This window comes from Neomonachus schauinslandi, chromosome 1, assembly GCF_002201575.2.
Source record: "Neomonachus schauinslandi chromosome 1, ASM220157v2, whole genome shotgun sequence".
In the NCBI taxonomy this organism is placed as follows: domain Eukaryota; kingdom Metazoa; phylum Chordata; class Mammalia; order Carnivora; family Phocidae; genus Neomonachus; species Neomonachus schauinslandi.
The window spans coordinates 210551103-210572588 of NC_058403.1; the positions used below are offsets into that span (position 1 = coordinate 210551103).

Genomic DNA, 21486 nt, shown 5'->3' on the forward strand with positions numbered 1-21486 from the left:
CCTCTGCCTGCCGCTCTCCCCACTTGTGCTCTCTCTCTCTCTTACAAATAAATAAACTCTTTAAAAAAAAAAAAAAAAAAAAGGGTGCCTGGGTGGCTCAGTTGGTTGAGCGACTGCCTTCAGCTCAGGTCATGATCCTGGAGTCCCCGGATCGAGTCCCGCATCAGGCTCCCTGCTCAGCAGGGAGTCTGCTTCTCCCTCTGACCCTCCCCCCTCTCATGTGCTCTCTCTCTCTCATTCTCTCTCTCTCTCTCAAATAAATAAATAAAATCTTTAAAAAAAAAAAAAAAGATGAACCCATCAAAGGCTGCTGTGAAGGTGGAGGGCAAGGCCAGGGGCCCAGGGACAGGTGAGGTGGTCTTGGATTTTGCTCTCAGGGCCGTGGGAGGTGATGTCTTTGCAAGGATAATTAGGTTGATGGGAAGGTCATGTGATCCTGTCTGGCTCAGCCCCCTGACCTTGAAGAGAAGGAAGAAGGGGAAGCTTCCTCTCTGAAAGAAGTGACTCTCTCAGGAGAGTCTGTCCCCTTTGGCCCTGTATGGGGTGCTGTGGACAGAGGGGGGCTTTCCTCTGCAGGGAGAGCAGGCTCCTCCATATCTGCAAGTGGAAACATGGACACCAGGGTCTGCTGGGAACATGAAGATGATGGACTGCCCACCCCCCACTCCCACCCCCCCCCGTCGTCTCACAGCTGGGGACCCTGAGGTCCAGAGAGAGGAGAGGCCTTGCTCACGTTGACGTACTGAATCACGGCTGGTCAGAGCCAGACCCTCTAGGGCTCTTGTGTCCTGATCAGGGGCTCTGCACTTGCACTGGTGCTGGCTCTACGTTCAGTTCTCTAGAATGTCCTACGGGAACATTTACGTTTAACGCGAGCATCATATAGTGGGGTTTAAATCTGCCATCTGGCTCCCTGTCTGCTCTCTGTTCTGTTTCTTGGATCCCTTGCTTCTCTGTATTTCCTGCCTTTTGAATTGAGGGGGTTTTTTTGTTTTTTTTTTAAGATTTTATTTATTTGACAGCAACAGCCAGAGAGGAAACACAAGCAGGGGGAGCGGGAGAGGGAGAAGCAGGCTTCCCGCGGAGCAGGGAGCCCGATGTGGGGCTCGATCCCAGGACCCTGGGATCATGACCTGAGCCGAAGGCAGACGCTAAGCGACTGAGCCACCCAGGCGCCCCAGTGCAGACTTTTTTTTAAGATTTTATTTATTTGGTAGATAGCAAGAGCAGGAACACAAGCACAAGTGGGAGAGGGAGAAGCAGGCTTCCCGCTGCACAGGGAGCCCCATGTGGGCCTCCATCCGAGGACCCTGGGATCATGACCTGAGCTGAAGGCAGATGCCTAACTACTGAGCCACCCAGGCGCCCCTGTGTTGAGTATTTTTTATGATCTGTCACTTATCGGCTGGAACTAGTATATGTCGCTAGTGTTGCTTGTATTCTGGTTTCTTGAGGGATAAAGTCCGCTTGCTTATTTCAGTTTTTTGTGTTTCTTGATGTGGGCATGTATCCCTGTGAACTTTGTTCTTAACTGCTGTTACTGCGCCCCATAGGTTTTGCTGTGTTACAGTTCCTTTTCATCTGTCTCAAGGTATTTGTCTTTTGGTTTCTTCTTTGAGCCGTTGGTTGAACTATAACGTTTTCTTTGCTATCTGCGTATAGGAATTCTATTACAAGGCTTAATGCGGTCTGTCCTTCAGTGATGAAAATTCCAGTTCCCCAGGGGGGCGTTTGAACCTGATAACGTGCACCGCCATCCTTCCCTCCCAGCCTTTGTGGTGGTGTCGTCACGGCTTTAATAAACAGCATAGTACATTCTTGGTTCGTTGATGTGTTGGTTAGTTGTTTGGTTTTAGGTGTGTTTGTGTTTTTTTGTTTTGTTTTTTCGTTTTTTGTTGTTTTTTGTTTTTGTTTTTGCTTTAAACATTTATCTTTTAAAGAGATACATAAATAAGAAAAAGCATGGGCTCTTTGTTAACTCCATGTTTATGTTTTGGGGTGCTCTTTACTCCCTCTCGTTGATATCCAAGTTCCCATTGGGTATTGTTTTCCTCCCTCTTTAAACTTTTCTTATAGTACAGTGTTGCCAAGGATGAATTTCTGCTGCTTTTGTAGATCTGAAAATTATTCTTTTGCCTTCACTTTGCAAGCTGTTTTTGCTGCATGCAGAATTCTGGGGTTGGTTATTTATTTATTTTTGGTCCAGACAGCAGTGGTACTCCCTCCTTCTGGCTCATGTTGGCTAACCAGTTGGCTGTGGGTTTCACCTTTGCTCCTAGGGCACAGGTGTCTTTCTTGTCTGGCTTATCTGGAAGGTTCTCTTTATCACTGGTTTGGAGCAGTTCATGCCACAGATGTGCTAAGGTTTTCTGTGCTTCTTGCTTTTGACGACGCCACAGGTGGTCCTACAGCCCACTGATGTTCTGGTTCTCTTTTGGTTTGTTTCCATCTTTTTTCCTCTGTTTCATTTCGAGTAGCTTCTGTTGCTATGTCTTCAAGTTCCCTCATCTTTTTTTTTTTTGCAGTGTCTGCTGTCCGTCCCATCTCATGTATTTTTCATCTCCAGAATTTGGGGTTGGGTGTTTTTAAATATTTTCTCTGTGTTTACCTAACATGCTCAGTGGTTTCTCCTAACTTGTTGAACATTTGGGATATAGCTAAAATAACTTTTAATATCATCATCCACTAATTCTGTTACTGGAGTGCATTCTGGATCTCTTTATTGGTTGGTTGGTTTTCTTCATTAGAGTCATTTTCTCATTTCTTGGTTTACCTAGTCATTTTTGATTGGACACCAGGCATTCTAGTTATTCGTGTGTCCCTGTCAGTGTTCTTGAGCTTTTGCTGGGACATAGTTCAGTTACTTGTTCCTCCCCAGGTTGCTGTTAGGCTTCTTTAGGTGAGCAGAGCAGCCTTAGTTTAGGGCTAGCTTTGTGCACTCCCAGGGCAGCACCCTTCTGAGGTCTCAGCCTGATGCCCTGTGAATTGCAAGCTTTTCCATTCTGGCTGTCGGGTTCACTCTGGAAAAAGTGAATTATTTGAGACTCTGAGCCTGGGGATTATTTGCTCTTAACAGGTGGTTTTCTCCCTTGCCTCTCACATGTGTGCTGCTTAGAGGGCCCTTTGCAGTGCTCTGGGGCTGTCTTTATGCAGCACTTCCTCTCCGGTACTATGATTTCTTGCTGCCTTGATTTCTTCAGACATTGAGCTGTGCTCAGCTCTCGGATACCACCTCCCACCCTTACCTCAGGTCCTCTTCCCTGCCCTTGGCCGGAAGCCTCTAGGAAGTAAGCCAGGGCAACCATACGTGTGTGTGTCCCTTGCAGGGGTCACCGTCTTGTGTGGCCTGGTGTACAGTGTCTGAAAACCCCGGTTGCCTACATTTCCTCTAATTTGCGAGGTTTTTTTAGGCAGCAGGGGGGTAATGCTTGGTGTGTCAACCTGTCTGGAAGTCGAGATCCAATTGGAGAAAATGATCCAAGTGGGCAGTACTTTTGATTAATGAGTTGTGGTTTGTGGAGTTTTAAATGTCTTTAGCTGGGACGCCTGGGTGGCTCAGTTGGTTAAGTGTCTGCCTTTGGCTCAGATCATGATCTCAGGGTCCTGGGATCGAGTCCTGCATTGGGCTCCCTGCTCCTCGGGGAGCCTGCTTCTCCCTCTGCCTCTGCCTCTGCCTCTCTCTCTGTCTTTCATGAATAAATAAATAAAATCTTTAGGGGGGAAAAAAAAGTCTTTACTTTCCCTGTTCGTCTTTTGTCACTCTGAGGGCTGATCTTGTATCGGAAGCAATTGTATTTTGATAGGATGAGGTAGAACCACTTTAATAACTAATTATGGCAAACCAACAATTTGTGGAGAAGTAAAAACTAGTGGAAAGAATTCTGATGATCAGGTAACTGCTAGTCATTTTTGACAAATCGTGTGGTGATTTATATGGGAAGGTAAGCGTGTCCTTTCTCATGAAGGTTGTCGGGGCCAAAGTGGTGACCAATGCCCGCAGTCCCGGAGCTCGGTGCTATGGATTTGTTACCATGTCGACATCTGATGAAGCTACAAAGTGCATCAGCCATCTCCACAGAACTGAGCTGCATGGAAGAATGATCTCCGTAGAGAAGGTGAGGTGACTCTTGCCTGTTATAACCTATCGAGTTCACGAGCGAGGAGAACAGGACCATGGGGCATTTCTAATCTGTGTTGTATTTTAGGCCAAAAACGAACCTGCTGGGAGAAAGCTGTCTGACAGGAAAGAATGTGAAGTGAAGAAAGAAAAATTATCTAGTGTTGACAGACATCATCCTGTGGAGATCAAAATTGAAAAGTAAACTGATTATTTAAAACCTTTCTCTTAAGCTTTCTCTCAGGGTGTGGGGGTGGGCTGGTCGGGAAGAGGGTAGGTGGCAGCCACAGGGTCACTCAGGCAAACTCGTGTCCTCCTTGCCGCAGGCAGCCTCACTGGCTTCTCACTTACATATCATATTTGTGCATCTTGCTACCACTTACGTGTTCAGGTTTCAGTAAGGGTCCCTGCGATGTAACCCGTAACTCTCAAAAGTGTATTCACAGGAGCCTTAATAAGTATTTATGTCCAAAGGACTTAGTGGGCTGTTGAAAGAAAATAACACATCTGAAAGGAAAGAATAATAATTTTACTTCACTCAGAGTTCTGGGTCCTTGCACAGCCACTCATACCATGGAATTGTTTCCTGACCCAGACTGGTGTTCATGCAGTCCTTGTTTTTTATCACAGGAACGCAACCCAATCTAATGTTGAAAAGAATCACCTCAAGCTAGTAGTTTGTGCAGTGTCAGGCAGTTGTCAACTATTGCTGTGTTTCCCTCAAAAATGTAAGATATCCCGGGATACCTGTGAGTTTCCTGTGGCACCCGTGGGGTACCTTGGCACAGAACTTTGGGATCTCTGGGTCTGAGATCCTATCTATAAAGGATGGAAATTGGGACAGGTTTTTCAGAGCAGGATTGCTTGCTAATTTTCTCAGAGTCGTCGGTGTATCCTCTGGAGAAGGTAGATTTCGGTGATGTTCCTGATGGTGGTACAATTCTCAGGGCTGAGTACATTAAGTTTATATTGTCAGTACCATTTACTTGCCCTTCTAGGGCCACTTTCACTCTAAAGATTGAACCCTTTGCTGAGAATCTGTCAGTCTCAGTGATTCCATTTTGCCATTGTTTCTTATATTAAGAAAACGTACAGTCGAGCGAATGTGTGGACTTCCTTAATACTCCTAAGTTTACAACTCCTATTCTGAAGGTATAATTGCCAGTCTTCATTCCAAATTGGAATCTGTTGGCCCATGAGCAATGGATGTCAGATTAGCCTTCGTGTATTTACAAGCGAGACCTGTAATTTTATCAGCAGCTTCTCCAAAGAGATGTGTTCTATCAGCAGTGCTAAAAAAAAAAAAACCAAACAAACAAAAAAACCCTGTATTTGTAGAATATTGGTAGCTCTTCAGAGTTGTTCAGAGTTCTTGGTGTTTTGGAATGCATCTTTATTGATTTTCTGACCACACAGTGAGACGTGTTTGCGGGAGAAAGGAAGGGGGTAATAACTAGCTCACCTGCATCAGGTGGTTCGATTGATCCCTGGAAGAGTCCTAGGTCACAGAGGGAACAGGCTTCAGAAAGAGACGTGCCTGGCTAAAGAGCACCCGGCCCAGCTAGAAGTGGCAAGGCCAGGATTCGGTCTGGGCTGGCCGCCCCCAACACTGGGGCACATAACCAGGTGATGAACTTGGTATGTTTAAAACCAAACTGTCTTCAGGTGGTCTGACTGGGAGGTTGAGCATTTCAAAATATGTTTTAACCATATTTTTTTCTTCCAGTAAACCTTTGTTTGTTAACCTTTTCTTTGACTTTAAGAATTTCTAGGTTTAGGGCGCCTGGGTGGCTCAGTCGTTAAGCGTCTGCCCTCGGCTCAGGTCATGATCCCGGGGTCCTGGGATCGAGCCCTGCATCGGGCTCCCTGCTCCGCGGGAAGCCTGCTTCTCCCTCTCCCACTCGCCCTGCTTGTGTTCCCTCTCTCGCTGTGTCTCTCTCTGTCAAATAAATAAATAAAATCTTTAAAAAAAAAAAATTTTCTAGGTTCAGGGACGCCTGGGTAGCTCAGTCAGCTCGGGTCGTGATCCTGGGGTCTTGGGATAAAGTCCTGCATCGAGCTCCTTGCACAGCGGGGAGCTTGCTTCTCCCTCTGCCTGTTGCTCCCCCTGCTCTCATGCACGCTTTCTGACAAATAAAATCTTAAAAAAAAAAAAAAAAATTTCCAGGTTCAGTAGTCAACCTAAGTGAAAAATTAGAAACACTTTTCCAAAGAAGTGGCTCGTCTTCCCCGAGTTGGGTGAGTGGTGGTTTTTATATAGTTCACATTTGGAAAGTCCACACAAATGTCAAGCATAATCCCACTACCCAAGGGTGACCCTCTTTTGTGTATTTTTCTCCAGCCTTTGTTCATACTCTCATGTTTGTATTTTAGAAATTAGTTTTTAACTTGGTGTTATAGGAGGTTGCTTTGTGTCTAGGCGGTGCCATGTGAGTACAGAACAACCAGGGGGTCTCCTTGGAGAGAGAAGGCACCACCCCAGAATAGTGGGAGACGCACATCAGATGTAATTCATTGTGGCTTTACTTGCAGCCATGTAGTCACCCCAAGCCATCAGTGTTCCTCTTAGAAGGGACACGGACGGCTGTAGCCGTTGAGGGGGAACCAGATCCGCGTGTATTACCCACGACAAAGCTGAGGGGAGAAGTGCTATAGTGCAGCATGCTGAGTGCCGTCCCAGCCTCGCGGGGCCTCACAAAGCATAGGCACGGGCGGTGGAGCCCAGTCATTGACAGTAAAGGCCATTCAGTAAAGGTGGTTGTCCCAGGGAAATTGTTTGAATAAGTTGACGCGCCTACAGTGTTAGGGGTTTTGTGTTTTTTTCTTTTTTCTTAAGCAAAACCAATACGCTAAAAAAAACCAGTTCTTGATCCTGGTACACACCATCAATTATTATGGTATGTGTTTACAATTTAAAATATTGGGGGCGCCTGGGTGGCTCGGTTGAGTGTCCAACTTTTGCTTTTGGCTCAGGCCATGATCTCAGGGTCGTGAAATCCAGCCCCTTCAGACTCCGCGCTCAGCAGAGTCTGCTTGGGATTCTTTCCCTCCGCCCCTCCCCCTGTTCATTTTCTCTCTCAAGTATTTATTTTAAAAAAAATTTATTTTTACTTTTATTTTTTTTAAGATTTTATTTATTTGACAGAGAGAGACACAGAGAGAGAGGGAACACAAGCAGGGGGAGTGGGAGAGGGAGAAGCAGGCTTCCCGCCGAGCAGGGAGCCCGATGCGGGGCTCGATCCCAGGATCCTGGGATCATAACCCAAGCCGAAGACAGATGCTTAACAACTGAACTACCCAGGTGCCCCAATTTTTTTTTTTAATAAAGTTTTTCTTGGGGCACCTGGCTGGCTCCGTCGGCGCATTCCGACTCTTGATCTCACTTAGAGTTGTGGGTTCAGGCCCCACGTTGGGTATAGAGATGACTTAAAAATAAAAAAAAAAATTTTAAGGTTTTTTTAAAGCGAATATTATTTTAAATTTTTTTTTTTTTTTTTTTTTTTTAAGATTTTACTTACTCATTTGAGAGGGAGAGGGCATGAACACAAATCGGCAGGGAGGGGAAGAGGGAAAGGGGGAAGCAGACTCCAAGCTAAGCACAGAGCGAGATGCAGGGCCCGATCCCAGGACCCTGAGATCACGACCTGAGCGAAGGCAAATGCTTAACCTACTGAGCCACCCAGGTGCCCCAAAGTGAATATTATTTTAAAGATGACAGCTCCGGGGTGCCTGAGTGGCTCATTCGGTTAAAGCATCTGACTCTTTGTTTTTGGCTAAGGTCATGATCTCCAGGTTTTTGAGATTGAGCTCCAGGTCAGGCTCCACGCTGGGCATGGAATGTGCTTAGGATTCTCCCTCTCTTTCTTCCTCTGCCCCTCCCCATTCACCCCCGCCCCCGACAGACAGACAGACACACACCCCTCCAAAAAAAAAAAGCTTTGTACTGTGGAATTTGAGAGAGGAAGAATGAGCTGAGAGGTTTCTTTGGACAGCCTGAGCTCTGCCTGGGTTGTAGGGAAGAAAGGGCAGGGAGCACTGGTTAGGGAACCCCGAGGGGCCTGGCTTTCCCATCCTGGACCCTGCAACATGGTGGGCATTTAATAAGTGTGGGATTTAATTACCCGGGACAAACAGCATTAGGGAATATGGGAGACAAGTGTGAGTGGCAATGATGATTTAGTTGACCGTGTAGAATAAAGCTGCCTTCAGCTGAAGTGTTACTAACAGTTTCCACATGAGCTGGAACGTAGCCATCTTAACTCCCCCAGAGTATGCAGAAGTGACCAGGTGCAGTGTTCAGGGTGGATGGCCCACTGCTTCATGTAGCAGCCACCTCGCATCCTCATGCTGTACCTCTGTTCTATTTTATACTGAATTTATTTGGGAAAAAACTTAAAAACTCCACCTGGAGTGAAACACTTAAAATCAGTTTTTTGCAAGCATTCTTTAGTTGGGAGCGTCTCTCGTGTGCCCGTGTGCTGTCTTGCAAACCACTGCATCGAGCAGTTCGGAAAACTGTCCACGAGCCTGCAGTTCCGTGCTGCATATTTCTAGGTGTAGCAGAGAACTCCGGGGGGAATAAGGGCTGTGTCTCGAGCGGGTATTAGATCATCACGGCAGCTTCCCAGTAACTGTTCCCGTCCACTTGCTGCCCGGCTGGCTGGTTGTGTATGGAAGTCAGTAAGTGTGAGCTGCTGCCAGAGTCCCAGGAACTCAAGTGTGATGACCGTGTTTTTAAATAGAACTGCGATTAAGAAGGAGGAGAAGATGGAGAAAAAGGAGGAAAAAAAGCCTGAAGACATTAAGAAGGAAGAAAAAGACGAGGATGAGCCGAAACCAGGACCTACAAATCGGTCCCGAGTCACCAAATCAGGTGAGCAGCACCTGCCCAGGGCTCCCCAGGAGAGTAGAGCCTGGTGGGAGGGGCAGGGGGGGTGTCATGGAGTGAGCCAGTGAGGGCGGTGTGCGCTGGGCTGACTGTGGGCTCTGTTGATCGGCAGCTGATAAAGCAGCAGGGCCTCAGGGGATGAGTGCCTTGAAGGAGTCTCTGGTGACATCACACACCTGGAGGTGTTCCGCTCTGTGATTTATGGTCACTGGTGGCTCAGGGACCGGGCTGCTTGCTCTTCCTGCGTACCTTTGGCAGATGTGCGAGGGAGAGGTGTCCCGGTTCTTGTCACAGATTTGATGCTGTTCTGCAGCTTGTTCCGCACCTTCAGATTGCCATGAGGCACCACAGAATGTTTTGTGGAGAAAACAAAACCCAGTTCTCCCCGCCCCTCCCCCCCAGTAAAACAAACAAAACTCAGCCATCTGGAGCCTTGGAATTTGGTACAGCGCATTACAAATTAGATCTTAAGTGTTTGGGGTAATTTACTGGCAGTCTCATGAGGAACGTGTTTTTAAAATGTTTCTCAAGTATTGCAAATCTCCCCAAATCAGTAATAGTCATGGTGGTTAGAGTCTGGTTATTGTGTCATCGAGGGGAAGAACCCATTTGGAAGCCTTTATTTCTGTATATGAATGAAGGGAAGCCCAGCCATCTGATTCAGAACACAAGGGCCTGAATTCTGCAGAGCTTTCCAGAATGTGGAGGAGGACTAAAAAATGGAAATTGGTTATCCTGGAGCCACTAGGATTGAGCATGCGGGTAAAGGAAGCTGGTGGGTTGGATGTGTTTGTGTTGCAGAATGCACCTTGACTTAGATTTACATTGTAAGATTCGGGGAAATCACAGCCACTTCATCCCAGGTGAGCAAAGACCTGTGACGGTACACCAGCTGCTTCGTGTCCGTAGTGTGCGCTGCAGATCAGAACGAGGAGAGAGAGGAGGTGCGGAGGCTCCAGGGGTTCGCATGAGTCCCTAGAGGGAGCAGCGAGAACCCCCCAGTCAGCCCGTGCGCTACCTGCTGTCGGGAAGTGGGGGCATCAGCGGGTTTTCAAAGATCGCTGTTTTTTTCCTGAAGGAAGCAGAGGAATGGAACGGACGGTCGTGATGGATAAATCGAAAGGAGAGCCTGTCATTAGCGTGAAAACCACAAGCAGGTCAAAAGAGAGAGTAAGTATTGCTTCCTCCCCAAGTCCGGCGGATTTGTGGGTGGTTTAACAACCACTTTGATTTGCATTATGAAAACAACGTTGTCTCACCTTTAAAAGTTGAAGAGTTTTTTGAAGTGCTCAGAAGGCATGTTATTAACTGTTTCGATTGTATGTACACACACACAGTTAGGTTCTGCAGCTTATTTCAAAACAATACTTAATGTTTTTACTTTCCCTGATGTGGTGACCCTTTGCGGGTTCTTCGTCGGATTATACCATCTTTTTGAAAGGAAACCGGTTCACAGAAAGCCCACCATTGGGTAGGATGGGCAGGACCCAGGCTGTTCAAGTCAGAAGGCAGGCTCTGCTCCTTGGTTGACGTAGTGCTAGTTGATTCACTTCTTCTCTTGATTGGTTCGTCTTCTGTGACATTAACGGGAAAGAAAAGAGTCCACTGCAAAACCGACTTTGATGTTGTCAGAGAATGGACCTCCATTTTTTAAGCGGTACACAGCTGGACAAACTAGTGGCTTCTCATTTTGTATTTTTCCACCCTGGAAAACAAAACCTTCTGCTTACCAGCTGAAGGTTCTAGCTGAAACATTCCCGAGGAGAGCTGTCCTCTTGGAGCGAACGCAGAGCTATCGGTATTCATCCAAGAACATTTTGTTGTGAAGGACTGACTTTTGAAATGAAAACTTGTGTTCTCGAATACGGTCATTCATAATGTCTTACGGGCTACGTGAAAACCATAAAAAGAACTATAAAAATAGAGAAATCTAAAGAAAGCCCCTCCAAAACCCCATAAACTTACCACCGGAATAACTCTGGAGTTAGAAAAAATAAATAGTAATAAAGTGTGCTTGATTAGAACCTTGAGGTCATGTAGGAGGATGACAGCATAAGAACAGAAGCCTCTTTGCTTTCACGTGGACTCCTCACACTTCCTTTCCAAGGGCATCGTACACAGGACACGGCGTGTACGCTCTTATTTCCAAATAATTACGGAGTCACAGGAAGTTGCCAAAATAGCATGGTCTGTGTACCCGTCGCCCTGCTTCCCCCAGTAGTTTCTGCTCACATAACTATAGCGCAGTTTCCAAGCCAGGACTGTGACATTGGTCTGTGGGGTGTGGGTGGGTGAAGTGCTAGACCTTCAAAAGTTACCGGTGGAGTCCACGTGAGCACCACCGCGGTCAGGATCCAGGGCCAGACCGCAGAGATCTCCCGCTCGTGACCCACCCCACCGGCCCAGCCCCAGCCCTGGGAAGCTGGTCCTCTGCTTCCCATCTCTAGAATGTTGTCCCAGTGAATGTAGCACGTGACCTCAGCATGATGCCCTTGAGAGCCGTGCAGCTTGCGTGTGTGTGTATGTGCCCTCTCTTTAAAGCTGTGTTTAGCTCCCCCTCTCTTCCTCAGTGCTGCCTACGGAGGTGGCAGCCATCTGTTGCTGGGCATCATGGCTGCCCTCAGACCTCTGGTGAAGCCCAGGATCGTTAAAAAGAGGACCAAGAAGTCCATCTGGCACAGTCAGACCGATATGTCAAAATTAAGCGCAACTGGTGAAAACCCAGAGGCACTGACAGTAGGGTGTGCAGAAGATTCAAGGGCCAGATCTTGATGCCCAGCATCAAGGGAGCAACAAGAAAACAAAGCACACATTGCCCGGTGGCTTCCAGAAGTTCCTGGTGCACAACATTGAGGAGCTTGAAGTGCTGCTGATGTGCAGCAAATCTTACTGTGCAGAGATTGCTCACAGTGTCTCCTCCAAGAACCGCAAAGCTATTGTGGGAAAAGCAGCCCAGCTGACAAGAGTCACCAGTCCCAGTGCCAGGCTGCACAGTGAAGAAAATGAATAGTTTGTTGTGCACGTCATATTCGGGGTAATAAAACCATAAAACTACCAAAAAAAGAAAAAAAAAAGCTATGTTTACGGCTGCCCTGTGATCTCTTACCCGGTCCCTCGATTAGGGACACTTGCTGGTGTCACGGCCCCTGTTGAGGACTGCTGTGTGGCAGCGTTGGTGTGCACCGGCCGTGGCGGGCTCCGGGTTTCTAGGTGCCGAGGAGCATGGATGTTGTTCTTTGTGACGGATGTGCTCCGAGTGCCCTTCAGAAAGGGAACAGGATCCTGTAGTCCCTGGGTGTGTAGAGCGCGCCAGGCTGCTGGTATGTGGGAGGCCCGGCTGTGGACACTAGCTGCACCCTCACCTGGGCACTTCAGGCGTCCGGCCCTCCGCCCTCCAGCCTGCAGTGTGTGGGAACAGACTCAAAACCCCTTGCCCATCTCATGGGTGAAGAGTATCATCCTGGTGTTTTGGGTTCCGGTCTTTTTTTGTGATGGGATTGTCCTCTCTGGGGCCCTCTCTTTTTGGCAGAATATCTGTTCATAACTGTTCCTTGCCTTTCTATTGGGTTGGTCCTCCAGCCCCACCACCCACGAGGTAATTAAGAAAATAACCTGGGGAGGGGCGCCTGGGTGGCTCAGTCGTTAAGCATCTGCCTTTGGCTCAGGTCATGGTCCCAGGGTCCTGGGATCGAGCCCTGCATCAGGCTCCCTGCTCGGTGGGAAGCCTGCTTCTCCCTCTCCCACTCCCCCTGCTTGTGTTCCCTCTCTCGCTGTGTCTCTCTCTGTCAAATAAATAAATTAAAAAAGAAAATAACCTGGGGAAATTTTTTGAAATGTCTCCCAGGCCCCTTCCCTAGAGACCCTGAGGTGGTGGGTCAGCAGGAGGCCCTGTATTCCAAGCTGTGAAAGCTTCCTGGGAGAGTGATCGTGGCTAGCTTGGGTGTCCTAGCCTCCGAGAGCCTCAGAAATGAGAGTCGGCGGGTGACATTTTGTGCCTTATCCTGGAAACGGAGTGGCAGGGCAGTTGCCCGTGACTACTTTGTAGCTGAGTAGGAGCTCTCTTTCCCAGGAGAGCTGCTTCAGCCTGTTGTATTTGAAGGCCTGAGGCAGCAGGTGAGAAGTGAGAAGTGCAGTCCATCATCCAGCTGGGCATCCAGTGTGCACCTGCCCCATGGCTCTGTGAGGCCTTGTTCTAGATTACGCAGAGTCCTTGGCCCTGCTGCGCTAGATCTGCCTGTAGGTTTTGTGGGGTGTCATCCCTCCTTGCTCCTCCATGACGCCCTTTGTTTGCAGTGTGTGAAGGTAGCTCTCTAGAGTGAGCAGCGTCTCTGGGCTGTGGGTGAGCTGAAGTGCCTCCTGGGCCTTCGTGGAAACCATGGGGGACAGAAGAATTTTAATCTACCCCAGATACGCATATAACTTTCTTTGTGTGCTGGTTGCATTTTTTTGACGTTAATAAACCAATTTTGGTAAACAGAGCTCCAAGAGTCAGGATCGCAAATCGGAAAGCAAAGAGAAGAGAGACATCTTGTCGTTTGATAAAATCAAAGAGCAAAGGGAGCGTGAGCGCCAGAGGCAGCGGGAACGGGAGATCCGAGAGACGGAGAGGCGGCGGTGAGTGGGGCCCCGCAGCCTGGCAGGTGGGTGGTCTCCTCTGGGGGCGTTCCGCCTTTCTCCCCAAGCGAGTGACCTGCCTGGCCTGGGCTTGCTGGCTGCCTTGTTTCCCGAGGCAAAAGGCGAGGGTCAGGAGGGGTCGTTGTCAGCCTCGGCATGATGTTCCTCAGAGCTGGTTTTGTTCGAGACCTGAGCTGATATCAAGAGTCTGACGCTTAACCAACTGAGCCGCCCTCATCAAAGTTGCTCTCCGCTGTGTAGCGTTTCCCCTGGCCCAGGTAGCAAGCTCACCTGTGTGGGGCTTTGATGGAAGGACCCCCAGTGTCGAGGTCTCAGTCTTCCCTGCTGAAACCCCACATAAATAAGATCAAGAATGCAGCCAAGGGATGTGGCATTGTTATTATTAGAGATGTTATTCACGGGAGTGGCGTCTTCACTCCTGAAATGTCTACATCTCCGCAATTTCAGGTGGCCTCGGTCACACGCGACATTCTTTGCCACACTCACTTTTTGTTAAGGAGGCAGTTTATGGACGGAGGCCTGTTCCCAGTCTTGCTTTCTGCCTTTTCCCATCCAGGGCTCCCTTGTCATTTTCCCTCGTATACCGCTCGGCGAAACGAAAGCTTTACGTCATGGTGTTTGGAGAACTTGCTTGAGCGAAAGCGGGTCGTGTAGAAACTTCTCCAGTTACGCTACATTTGCTTTCCTACGTAGTGGGGTTCCGGTGTCTCTGCTTATGTAGCTTTAGAAAGTAAAAGCACCATTGGCTGTCATGTTTCCCACTGGCTCGCACTGACTCTGGAGCCTTTCCAGTCCCTGGGGGGCAGGTGCGAGGAGTGGCAGCGACTCTTGTGGCAGATGCAGAGGGGGCGTCCCCAGTCCCCCTCAGCTCCGGGCGTGCGGTGGCTGATGGTGCGAGCCCTGGCGCCAGGCCGCATACCGCCGGCCCCCTCAGCTCATGCCTGGCCTTCTGTGCCCACAGCTTCCCAGGTCGGCGCGAAAAGGCGCGGTCATTAGAAAATGCAGCCTTGTAGGAGCGAAGGTGTGAAGGAGGAGGGCCCATTACACAGCATCGTGCAGTCCTTCCTCCGGGCTTCTCCCTGTGCAAGGCAGCCTTCGTTGTAGCAGTCAGCCTTGGTTTCTCTTACATCTCTCCCCCTTAATGTGTGGCTTCACGTTGGTGCCTTTGAGCCAAGTCCTCAAGGCCCAGACCCCAGGCTGGTCTCCTGGCCCGTGCCCCACCCCGCTCTCCCCTGGCTTTGCTTTTGTGACAAAGGAGAGTTGCGAGGAGGGGGTTTGCGGCCGAGGCGCGCAGCTCAGCGGAGTGGGGTGGCGCCTGTCCCCCATCTCCCCCTTGGGAGGATGGTGCCCCGGGGCCGCCAGGCCCCGGTGCAGGCAAGTCAAGGCGGCCTTCCCGTGTTCCCACAGAGAGCGCGAGCAGCGCGAGCGGGAGCAGCGCCTGGAGGCCTTCCACGAGCGCAAGGAGAAGGCGCGCCTGCAGCGGGAGCGCCTGCAGCTCGAGTGCCAGCGGCAGCGGCTGGAGCGCGAGCGCATGGAGCGCGAGCGGCTGGAGCGCGAGCGCATGCGTGTGGAGCGCGAGCGCCGCAAGGAGCAGGAGCGCATCCACCGCGAGCGCGAGGAGCTGCGGCGCCAGCAGGAGCAGCTGCGCTACGAGCAGGAGCGGCGGCCGGTGCTGCGGAGGCCCTACGACGATGGGCGGTAAGGACCCGGCCCCCTTCCCTGGCGGGTTGGGGACCTTGACGACCGAATCTGGGGCCTCTGGACGTCTGCGCAGGACTCACAGCTGCCTCCACCTCGAGTTTATGGAGTTTCTCGATCTGGGGGCTCTCCTGCGTTTTCCCGGAGTTACTCTGCAGAGAAGCTTGATGGTTGCCACTTGGGGAACAGTTTGTGATGCTCTCGCTTAGGCTGCCCCGTTCTTCACACTGCGGTTCCTGGTGGAGCATAACCACCTGCCAAGTGCCTGTCTGGGGCCGGCCAAGCCTGCGATTAGGCCCGTGGGCACCATGGCCTCATAGAGGGAGAGGCATGGAATTGCGCTGTAGAAAAGGAAATTGCCTTCCCGTTCACAAAGTGGGTTTATTGGTCTCCAGCCCCTCTGAGCTGCTTAATTGATGGTCACCCATCACCCCACCACCCATGCATGAGCCCAGTGTTAAAAATCAGGAAGAAGATAATTGAATGCCATCCTGAGCTGTATGTAGTTCACTATCACCCAATCTAATTCCCTTTGCTTTTGCAAAAAACTCAGAGGGAGGTGCAGGTTACCATAGAAGACAGGAAAGGGGAAATGTGGCAGCTCGGAATGGCGTTCCAGAAGAATCAAATATTTCATTTCCCTTGCATCTGGGCTCACACGGGGATCAAGGTATTAACAGCCTTGTGATACAATTAGCTCCCAGCAGCCCTCCTTTCAGGACTGTCAGATGAAAATACCGGCATGCCTCTTGGCAGTTTGGGGGATTTTAATTTATCAAATCAAAGCAATAATGATTGAATGTTTAGAGATTAGCCCTGCAGGACATTTTAAACGATACTGGGTCTGGAGAGAGCTCCCCTCCCCACCTCCACCTCTTTCCCTTTTCCCCTCATTCTCTGTCATAAATGAAATTCACGTCCTTTTAAAAATAAAAAACAGGCGAGATGATGCTTATTGGCCAGAAGGCAAGCGTGTGGCCATGGAGGACAGGTACCGCCCAGACTTCCCTCGGCCTGATCACCGCTTCCATGACTTTGACCATCGAGACCGGGGCCAATACCAGGACCATGTGGCTGACAGGTCAGCACCCACCCTCTCCTGCAGCTGTGGATGGAGCCAGCTCAGCCTGACGCAGGCATGGGTCTCCCTCTGTTCTCCGACGTCTCATTTACTTGTGAGGCTCCCCGTGCCTGGCTGACCCACTGCACGTGGGATTTAGAAGCTCACGCCTTGAGCAGGATGTTGGATTCGGGGGTCCCTTAGGGCATCCTTAGCTTGTGTGGCGAGAGGACCCTCAGCTCCTTTCACGCACTGCCCTCCACAGACCGGTGGGGACTGGGGGCAATTCCTGAGTCTCCGCAGCCCCATGCCCAGCTCTCCAGGGCCCATACTCTGGGCCTCACAGCTCCCCTGGGCTCTCTCCCAGCCACCCCTCCACCAAAGCGTCCCTTGGGAAGCAGAGGGTTTCGAGGAGGGCATTGGGCGCCCAGCCTCCTGTTTCTACGGAGAGGAAACCATCTAGAGAAGGGGTATGACCCACCTGAGCCTTTGCAGGCAGAGCAGGCCGGAGTCCACGTCCACGGGGTTCACTGAGCAACAGAGGTTCCTGTGCCAGCACACCAGGCAAGAACTGACTGTAGCACGCGGAAAAGTTCTTGCTGCCTAGCGTGGTGGTTTAAAGGTTTGAAAAGGTTTTTTTTAGCCAGGCCCTTTTTAAAAAAATAATTTTTTTTTTTTGTCAAGTGTCTTTTTAAACGGGGAATATATATATGTAGTTCGTTAGAAAGGCAACCCTCAAATTTCTAGTTTAAGAATTCTCTGTCTGGGTTTCTCATCATGTTCCCCTGGGCTGCATATCCCTGAGCCGTTTCACCGTTCATAAGCTCTTCTGTAAGGAAGGGAGAGCAGGGGAAAGACGGGCTGAGAAGCCACTCATTTAATGAATGGTGGTTTGAGATTTGGTGTGAATCACATGTATTGGATCAAACCAGAGGTTGGGGACCCTCTAAGGCTTCTGTGGTAGACCTTGGATTTTGTCACTTGGCCACAGATAATAGGCATTGGCTTCGTGGTGTGGGTCACTACCTCTGAGATCCCTCCAAGGGATTTTAGTTCAGTAAAATCTTTATTCCCACCTTCTTAGGATCCGGTTTCACTCCCACCCTCAGGGAGAAGGCTTTAGATGCAAGCCAGCTTTTTTGCACAGGCCAGTAAATTACAGTTCTTACTGGGTGGAATGGAATAAGTACCCCAGTTGTGGAACTCGTGTGTGTGGCCTGCCGAAATGTTGTCTAGTGCCACCAGCTGCCGTTGGAATGAGATATTTCGCTTTTGCAGGAGGGAAGGTTCAAGGTCAGTGATGGGAGAGCGAGATGGGCAAGTAAGTAAATCCCAGACGCCAAGCCTGGGGCGCACCTGCTTCTGCGTTGGGGCGGGGGGTGGGGGGGCGGATTGCGGACGCGTCCGTTCTGGCCGGTGAGTGGAAGTGTGCGTCGTTGATTGTTTTCTGATTAGTCAGTCTGTGTTTTTCGACTACGTAGGGCCTGTGCCGCCTCCTGAGAAGGATGTATCTGGGGGTCTGCGGGCACTGACCACCCTGGGGGTGTGGGAGGGGCCCTCCTGTCATCAGCAATGAGGAGGTATCCTGATTCTTCCAGGGAAGACTGACTCTTCTCAGAGGACCCTTGGGCGGAGCCATCAAGCACCATAAAGTGCGGGGCTCTCCACGTGCACAGGGCCAGAGAGGCCTCAGCTGGCCCTTCGTGTGGCGCCAGAGATGGAGCTGTAGGGACGCTCAAGGGTTCTGAAGCACTGTCAGGGTTGGAAGGGAGCATCCGGCGAGCTGAGGGTCAGGAGCCACAGCCTGGCCGGCTGCAACAGGCTCGCAGGAGTGATGTGGCTAGAGTCGCCCTGTCCCTCTTGTGCCTTCCAGCACTACTCAGACGACCGCCATGGCCATGGAGGACCCCCGGAGCGCCACAGCCGGGACTCCCGGGACGGCTGGGGGGGCTACAGCTCTGACAAGAGGATGAGTGAGGGTCGGGGGCCACCGCCTCCACCCAGGTTAGCAGTGAGCGGCTCTGGAAATGGGCCGGCCCTGGGTGCCTTGCTGGTTTGCCCCCAACAGCCCTTTCCCACTTTGCCTCAGCCCCTAGGAATGGGATCCCCTGCCTGCTGATGGAGACAGCCCTAGAGCCTTTCTTACACTTGCCCCAGGGACCAGAGAAGCTTTATGCACCCCCACCCCTGTCCCCCAGTCATCTTTAGGCATTTTTAAGGCAGGTGTGGTGCCTGTCAGAAGGTTCTGCCTCCCCCAGGTGGGTTTTCAGGTGTGGAGCGAAGAAGGCAGCACCACTTTGATAGATATAAACGTAAAGTGTTCTTTCCCAAGTGACCTATTTAGCACTTGGTCCTTGAATACCATTTAGTCCATTTTGCCTTAAATACCTGTGGGAAATGGAACCGGGAGAACTCCTCTGCAGACAAAAGATAGCCCCGAGCGCCGTGACCGTGGGGCTAGGCGGCTGTCACCCATACATGCAGGGCAGCCGAGCATTCGCCCTCGGGGACAGGTGTCGGGGGCTCCAATGGGCTCCTCGTCCCAGGTCTGAGAGCACAGGTCAGCCTGGGCCTGGACCCCCCCCTGGTGGCTGCTGGTGCTCACACACTGGAACCCTGTTTGGATTTGTACTACCTGGAGTTTCTCCCTGTAACTTTTTTTAAACCACTTTTATGAGTCACATTCACATGCTGTAGAGTTGACCCACTTGAAGCGTACCATTTGAGGGCTTGTAGTGTGTTCAGAGCTGGCTATTCATCACCACCATCCATCACAGAATGTTGTCAGCACCCCCAAAGGAAGCACCCGTTAGCAGTCACTCCCCATTCTGCCTCCCCCCTCCCCTGGCTCCCACTGATCCAGTCTGTCTGTGGATTTGCCTCTTCGGGGCATTTCACACAAATGAAATCACATTATGTGGCCTCTTGTCTGGTTTCTCTCAGTATCGTGTTTGCAAGGTTCATCCACGAGGTCTCACGTGTCAGCTGCATCCCTTTTTTTTTTTTTTAAAGATTTTATTTATTTATTTGACAGAGAGAGACACAGCGAGAGAGGGAACACAGCAGGGGTGGGTGGGAGAGGGAGAAGCAGGCTTCCCGCCGAGCAGGGAGCCCGATGCGGGGCTCGATCCCAGGATCCTGGGATCATGACCTGAGCCGAAGGCAGACGCTTAACGACTGAGCCACCCAGGCGCCCCAGCTGCATCCCTTTTTATGGCTCAGTAACGTGCCACGTGTGCGGAGACCACACTTTGTTTCTCCGCTCACCAGCCAGTGGACACTGGGGTAGTTTCCACCTTGGGGCTGTCACAAAGTCGTGCTGCAAGGAATGTTTGTGCGAGAGTTTTTCCGTGAACATGTTTCCCATTCCCTTGGGTGGGTAAGCAGGGATGGACTAGGCGGCTCCCACGGTCACCGCGTGCTGTCCTGTTTGACCGCCTCACTGGCCACGCGTTAGGATCCCTGTTTCTCCACATGCTCGACAGCACTTACCGTCTGTCAGTTGGCCACAGGCCAACCTCGCAGGTGGCACGCGTGGTCTTGGGGGTAGCTGGGCTGAGCTCCTGCTCGTGTGCTCGCTGACCACGCGTGTGTCTCTGGGGGCGTGACTGTTCTCATCCTCTGCCTCTTCCCTCAGGAACCCTTGACCTGGGACAGGACCAGTGGGGCCACGGCCTCACTGTAGAGGCGCCAGGGACACTTACCTATCTGCTTTCTGTTCTGACCGAAGGGCTGGACGTGACTGGGCGGAGCACAGTCAGAGGCTAGAAGAGCATCCGGAGCGTGCGTGGCCAGGCTCGGTGGACACAGGCACGGCGGGCCGGGAGCATGCGCGGTGGCAAGGTATGGGCTGACTCTTGCCAGGAGCTGAAGGAGGGCCGCACGTTTTCAGGACAGTCCAGGGGCCGGTCCCCTCTGGCAGTTGCAGAGGCTTCCAGGAGCTTTCAAGAGGGGAGTGTGTGCAGACTCTTTCCTTTCTTCCAGGTGGTGAGAGGGGCCTATCTGGGCCCTCGGGGCCAGGACACATGGCAAATCGGGGCGGGATGTCGGGGTAAGGAGTTTCGTCCCTGGATAAAATTAATTTGTTCCTGCCCCTCCTTTCCTCTCCCTTTTTTGCATGTCTGACCAACTTGCTGGGGTGACTGTTTTGAAAACAAGCCCCCAAAGTGGCTCTTGGCAGCTTCTGCAAGTCGCATCCTCAGTTACCCGGAATGCAGTCTGGGATTACGATTTTTCTCACCTGGAAAAAGCCAAACAGGTCTAAAGGCTGCAGAGCCGTATGCTGCCCCACATAAGGAAGAAAATGTGAAGCCCTTCAAGGGGACAAAACGTGTGCCTTTGTTCCTAGGCGAGGCGGCTTTGCACAAGGCGGGCATTCCCAGGGTCACATGGTGCCCAGTGGCGGACTGGAAGGTGGAGGACTGGCCAGCCAGGACCGGGGCAGCAGAGTCCCGCACCCCCACCCCCACCCGTACCCCCACTTCACCCGTCGCTACTAAACCCCACTCACCCCGAGTGTCCAGGTAGGCAGATGCACTGTTGAATAAGCTCAGCCGGAGTTACCTTGAACTTGTGGAACCTTTTAAGAAACAAAAGCAAATCCTGCCACCATGTTGTAGCTCAAAACAATGTGAATTCACTTTTTTTTTTTTTTAATAAACGTGTTCTTCTCTGCCATTTTTAAGACAACATTTCTGTTAACGAGGCATTCCATTTTCCATTAATAAAAGTTTATGGTTCTCACTCGTGTGTGTCGCAGTGATTGCAGAGCAGAGGGCGGTGCCCACCTCAGCAGCACCCTTGTGCTTGTGGGTCGAGGCTGTCAGCCCGTCTGAGCGAGTCCTCCCAACAGCCCGGCGCACTCCCCTTCTCACAGATGAGGAAATGGGTCACAGGGCTTTCAGTAGGTGGCAGGGCTGGGATCCGAATTAGAAATTCTTAATTGGAGGAGGGGGGCGTGCATGGTGGGGGCCTCAGACCAATCACTTCACCCCTTATGCTAGCATGCCTGGGGTGGGGGGCATCTGGTGATGGTGTGCAGGGTTTGGGGGTCTGGCTGAGGGCAGGCCCTGTTTGGTGTGGGACTGG

At 51.0% G+C, this 21486-nt stretch overlaps 1 protein-coding gene across 2 annotated transcripts in view; it reads left to right on the forward strand.

The window, feature by feature from the left end:
* The window catches only part of SAFB2 (scaffold attachment factor B2), a 33204-nt gene extending 12066 nt beyond the window's left edge, over nucleotides 1-21138 (forward strand). For both annotated transcript variants that reach the window (XM_021705044.2, XM_021705045.2), the window contains exons 10-21: nucleotides 3966-4115; nucleotides 4206-4318; nucleotides 8860-8990; nucleotides 10084-10175; nucleotides 13483-13619; nucleotides 15048-15338; nucleotides 16279-16419; nucleotides 17677-17719; nucleotides 18272-18402; nucleotides 20129-20241; nucleotides 20383-20449; nucleotides 20747-21138. In XM_021705044.2, the coding sequence (XP_021560719.2) occupies nucleotides 3966-4115; nucleotides 4206-4318; nucleotides 8860-8990; nucleotides 10084-10175; nucleotides 13483-13619; nucleotides 15048-15338; nucleotides 16279-16419; nucleotides 17677-17719; nucleotides 18272-18402; nucleotides 20129-20241; nucleotides 20383-20449; nucleotides 20747-20897 (1560 nt within the window). In that variant the 3' untranslated portion in view covers nucleotides 20898-21138. The remainder of the gene's footprint in view (nucleotides 1-3965; nucleotides 4116-4205; nucleotides 4319-8859; nucleotides 8991-10083; nucleotides 10176-13482; nucleotides 13620-15047; nucleotides 15339-16278; nucleotides 16420-17676; nucleotides 17720-18271; nucleotides 18403-20128; nucleotides 20242-20382; nucleotides 20450-20746) is intronic.
* Nucleotides 21139-21486: the final 348 nt, after the last annotated feature.